Source organism: Rattus norvegicus, chromosome 8, assembly GCF_021556685.1.
Source record: "Rattus norvegicus strain SHRSP/BbbUtx chromosome 8, alternate assembly SHRSP_T2T, whole genome shotgun sequence".
Classification (NCBI taxonomy): Eukaryota; Metazoa; Chordata; class Mammalia; order Rodentia; family Muridae; genus Rattus; species Rattus norvegicus.
This window is the reverse complement of record NC_141541.1, coordinates 45,897,972-45,903,390: the sequence shown is the minus strand read 5'-3', so window position 1 is coordinate 45,903,390 and position 5,419 is coordinate 45,897,972. Positions and strand designations below refer to the sequence as shown.

The window sequence follows — 5,419 nt, the reverse complement described above, 5'->3', positions numbered from 1 at the left end:
TTAATGGCTGATATTGATGAGTAAGGATAATTTGACTTAATGAGATATTTTTGAGCAGGATTTAGAGGGAAAAATTCATTAAAATGCATAGGGATTACTCAGGTTTTTATAATCAAGCCTTGACGAAAATTTGGTCTTGCAAGCAGGAGTTGCTCAGTGGCTATGCCCTGGGAAGGTCTCTAGGAAAGGGCACCTCAGCTTATGCACTGTACAGGGAGATTATTAGCAGGGAGGCAATGTCTGTTCACCATGACATCAGCGGTCCCTTCTTGGACATTCTATTGTGTCCTAGAGAGTTCTTGGCATCCTCTATGATGTCATCAGTGTTGTAGTAACCACCAGTGTCCTACTTTTTCTCAGTCCCTGCCTGGCAGATACACAGGAAGACATGTTTTCCCGGCTTCGCAAGAATTTTGGGAGAGTGAACGCCGATTTTGGACAGACTGGAGTGAGGGAATCTCGCCTTTCATCAAAAATAAAAGATGGACAACGAAAGCTGGCCTGGGGAATGCTGAGTAAGTTCTGTGAATTGTATGCTGAGCTTTCTGTCAGAGGGAGAATAGGCTTATGCTGACCTGTCTAGCAATAGGCCAGAACAACTGGAGTATCTGCAAAGGAATTGAATTTCCATGAAGATCACAATTTCTAAAAGTCAAGGATTTCAGAACATTAGTTTGCCCATCCCCAAAGGGAGGATATGGTAAGGCCAATGCTATTATTCTGTGAACTTCTGGCCTTCACTTTTAACGTGCATATGATACGTTACATTGATATAATAACACCGTCAGGAGACACTGACTGTCCAACTTTATTGAATTTAGACAGGGCATCAATCTACTTCACTCTCATTGCTTCATTAAATAAAGTAGATCTCTTTCTTTAGTATCAGGGAGAGAATTATGCTTCTGGCCTTATGTTCTTAGAACTCCTCTGACTTTTTCTAATTGGCAGAGATGGGACATCCTTAGCATTATAAATTAGAGTTTGTGTGTTACAAACATTTTTTTTACAGTACTAAAACTATTTGTAGCAGGTAGACCAAGATTCAGCCTGTAACCAATTGGCACTTCTGTGGCATTTGGTGTTTCAGTTAGGGGAATTGATAAGTCCGTTGACCATGAGATCCCCCACAATGCTTTTAAATTCCAAGTGGTGTGGCCTAGAGTATCAGTGCAGGACATCTGAGTATCTCCAATCACTCAAATCTTTTGGAGGTTGAATTTATCATCTGACTTCTGAAAGTACAGCGGTGAGGGTCCTGAATGAAAGTTGTACCCTGTTAAGTTGATAACAATCCCGTAGAAGCCATCTCTGTGGTACATGGAGCATGGGTCAGCAGGCATAGGGAACACCCGGCATCTGACATCTCTTGGTCTCTATAGAGTGCTGGGAGAGTTGACTTCCACTGAGGAGGTCTCTTAGGCAACAACAAACTCTTTGTGGTGACACTGTGGTCTACACATGCTCTCCTCCTGTTTGGGGCTCACCATGGTCTATGCACACTCATCAGTTTCCCCAAAAATGTTCACTTGTGTTCTTCTACCTACAGATGATGGGAGACTGACATCATCCCCTGGCCCTGTGGTAATCAACAAGGAGGCCAACACGGAGAACACAGAAGAGCAGAGACTGATTAGACAGCTGCAGTCAGCTACTGAGGAGAGAAATGAGCTAAGAGATCTCCTGACTTACGTGACAGAGAGATACAGGAACAACAGGTATGCATTGCTCCAAACTGCCTTGTGTCACTCATGGACCTGCAGTGTCACCTACATCTTATTCTATTAAGGTGTAGGGGTCTAGAAAGCTGTGCCTCCCAAAATACTCGTCCTAAACCTCATTTCTGATATAGAGGAGATTCAGAACCTGACCCTTGGTCAGGAGTGAGATGGGAAATGGTCTCATCTGCTGCCTCCAGCTGAAAATCTGAACTTGTGGCCTTAGTGAGGATTCAGGGATAACGTTCCTGGAGCATGAGTTCCCAGTGTGCATTTGGAAAGCCCTTGACAGGTGGTAGCTTTGCAAGGTTCTAGGTGCCGTGAGTTTGGGTGTGTGCTAGGAAGGTGACTGAGTGCTGGACTCTTGTTGCAGTAGCCTGAGGTGACAGATCCCAAATTGTTCAACTCAATGTTTGAGTAGATGGCCAGAGACACAGGGCTTTTCCTTCTTTTTTGTTTACCTCTGAGCCAATAATGTGGCATGCATTTTTTCTGATTCTGATTGTGTTCTCCGTTTGCATATTTCGCTCCCTTTTTTCATTCTCTTACAGTTTACTTTTCTTTTCCTGTGTGTGTGTCCCAGTTTCTGTGTCTCTGTGTGTACACACCTACATGCATATGCGCAATTTTTATGTTTATATTTCCCCCCACACTTGGAATCTAGGGGTCTATGTTTTTTCCTGAGTATATTCATGTTTAACAATTTCATGGTGATGTGAGTGCTTTGTTTTGGGAGCCCCTCTTCAACTGCACACTTCTTTAGCAATGTGGTCACATTTGTCTGTATATTTGTGCCATTTGGGCAGATTATACTTTTGTGGCGATTTATGTTCTCAACTCCATAATTGTGTGAATTGTGTGTCTCTACCATATTAATTATTCAGGATGTAGAATTCCTGTTGTCAAAACAGGAAAAATGAAATCACAGTTTTCTAGGTCTTGGATGTGGGAGAGCTGTGGCCTAGGCCCTTGTTAGCATAACTAGCTTGACTGCAGATCCAGCCCTTCTGAGTGAAGAAAGGGAACCTGGGAACCCTTTATCTCGATGCCGAGCTTATGGGGTCCTGGGCCCAGAATAACAAGTTTCTGAAGCTGAAGAAGCTTCCAATATGTAGAACTCAGAAATTGTCCTCCCAGGGCTGGGGTACTAGAAGACCCAGCCTGAGTTCATATATTCCTAAACGCCGATGTTCATTGGGTTTTACTGTCCTAGGGCCAGCCGCTACATCAGGTCAAATCCATTTTATGAAAAATTGAAGATAAAGGAGAGGGAGGTCATGTCATTACTGCACAACTTAGAGATGAGGAACATCGAGCATTGTGAGAAATTTCAGGAGCTCCAGAAGGAAATTAACTTCTATCGGTGAGCACTGGTCAGAGAGGCCATTAACTCTGCTTTGCCCACAGGTGCCATCCTTTGTTCTGACTGGAGGTCTAGCAGCTCTGGCTCCATGTCTTGTGCTCTTTAAACATCACTGTGTCCTGGGCCTTTTGGACTCAGTTTTTAGGTCCACAGGAGACTGTTACTCATACCCAGAGTGTCTAGGCATTTTCAGAAGGCTCTAGGTAGACCAGTACTTATTCAGCTCACCAAATGGCTAATAGCTGAACTGGGCCTCTGCGGTCACACCAGGTTTAACAAAACTCAGTGTGTGGACCACATGGGTAACATGAACTTCCCTTAATTCTACTGACCTCCTTTGAGGGTATTTGCCCACTATTTATTAATGTTGCCCCCATGCCTTTTGCTTCCATGGATAGATGTATATCCCCTGTTGTTGTGGAGAGAAATGAACGCTTTTTGGTACTTGGGTCACAGAAACAATTTATTCTTCCCTGAATTGGCTGTTTGATGTTTGTGCAGCAACCTTGTGTGTATCAAGATGTATTCTATGAAGTTTTCACTGGTATCTGGGTCCAGAGCGAGTTTGTGAGACTTGGGAGTAGGAATGGGAGGAAGAGGGTGCAGGATCTAACTATGCAGTGTGTGTTTCCAGCAACCTGCCCAGCCGGATCCATATGGACAAGATATGTATGCAGAAGAAGTTGTTCCCATTCAGAAAGGAGAGCAAAGCAGAACAGCTTGATTCTGCACCGCTGCTACAGAAATTTTTGTTTGATTTGAACAAGAAAGATAAAGACGAACAGGAGAAAACCAGCAACCTCCAGACCAAGCAACATCTGGTAGGGACAAGCAGCTGTGTCAGCCTAAAAATATCTGATTTTATTTGCCAATTTGATACATGTTTGCTTTCCCTACCACCTTAATAATGTACACTCCAACAATACAACCACCTCATGCAATGGAATGTTCATTCCTCTGTCTGTGCACGAGTATTCTGGGAAGACAACCACTTTTCAGGAACTGACTTATTAACAACTATGCTTTGGTGCTCTTTTTGAAGCTGCCGTCTGGAAATGGTGACAATTGAATAACCTATCATATTACCGCATGTCCCTGTGATAGAATGGATGCTATGTAGCACTTTGAACAAGTTTTGTTCCTGTGATAAATGATATTCTGTGGTCATGTGACCTCCAAGTTGGGAAGCACCTTTCAGGGATAAGAACCGAGTGCAAATGGCAAATTATTCTTTGTCATTGGCTTTCATCTTGGTGACAGGTTGACTTCTCCTTTCATCCTGCAACCCAATGAGGTCTCTTCCCATTGCCCTGTTCTTGGTTTGCACTGGTTAAAGTCTGAGGCCCAGGTGGGCAGCCCACATTACTGTCCGGGTTGCTGTAGACTTTGCCGTGCCCACAGACACACCAGCAATGTTATCAGTTAACACATCAATGGTGACCTAAAATAGAGCTGAGTGGGTAGAAGGCAGCAAGCTGATAGCTAGCATGCAAGTCCCCAACACATCAGTTTCTGAATAACTGCCTTCCTCTCCCTGGTCTCAGAAATTGCAAAAGAGCTGGAATGGGACACACAGCAGGAGGAGAGCCTCCTGAAGAATAGGTTGCTTTCTCAGGATTCCCCTGCTGACCGCCATCCTGAATAATAACAACCTTTTTTGGATGAATACTCTCCCTCATATTTGAATTCATATTTTGCTAAGAAACACTAAATTTCTCTTTCACTAAGCCAGTCTGACTGATTGATATCTTATTCTCTTTCTGTTTAGGATAACACCACTTGAGAGACCACTTGGGGACTGCATTGCCATTTTGCCTGCTAGAGGAGAAACAGCAATATAACTGTGCTTCTAAATGTTCACTAAGAATATGCTGTTTAGAAATATTTTTGTTATGATCTTAAATGAAGTTTTTGTTTTGTTATTTCATAGTTATATGTTCTTGTTAATATTTTTCACATCTGAAAATACTTTTAGATATTTATATTAATATTCATTTTAATCATTTTTTGTTTTGAATTGTATTCCTTATGAATAAAACTTGATTTTTAACTCTTGACTCTTGAGACCATCTTGCTTATTCAAGTGTCCTGTCCCCTCTTGTGCTCTTAGAACTGACAGCTAAAGATGGATTCTGCATGGTCCAGAGTTCCTGGGCTAAATAGTAAATTCAAAGCCACCAATGGTTACCTAGAGTGAAAGTGTGTTTTGTGTGGATAATGTGTTCTTTTCTTGGATGTACATTTTATGATGTGATCACTGCCATACTTTATCCATGCGGTCATGTTTTCTGCTAATCTTATATAAAACAGTCTACAACACACGTTCATTATTGATCCT

At 42.5% G+C, this 5,419-nt stretch overlaps 1 protein-coding gene across 3 annotated transcripts; it reads left to right on the top strand.

The window, feature by feature from the left end:
• The first annotated feature begins 319 nt into the window (after window positions 1-319).
• On the top strand, window positions 320-5,136 carry LOC134478906 (disks large homolog 5-like). 3 transcript variants are annotated; one of them, NM_001430174.1, is given in 5 exon segments: window positions 320-515; window positions 1,550-1,718; window positions 2,932-3,081; window positions 3,716-3,902; window positions 4,850-5,136. In NM_001430174.1, coding segments are annotated over 5 exon segments (648 nt in total). In that variant the 5' UTR covers window positions 320-388; the 3' UTR covers window positions 4,865-5,136.
• The last annotated feature ends 283 nt before the right edge of the window (window positions 5,137-5,419 follow it).

Coding starts and splice junctions, on each gene's coding strand:
- LOC134478906 (XM_087560201.1), top strand. CDS start 389: ATGTTTTCCCGGCTTCGCAAGAATTTTGGGAGAGTGAACGCCGATTTT. Junction 1,719..2,931: donor GAGAGATACAGGAACAACAG/GTATGCATTGCT, acceptor TTACTGTCCTAG/GGCCAGCCGCTACATCAGGT. Junction 3,082..3,715: donor AAGGAAATTAACTTCTATCG/GTGAGCACTGGT, acceptor GTGTGTTTCCAG/CAACCTGCCCAGCCGGATCC.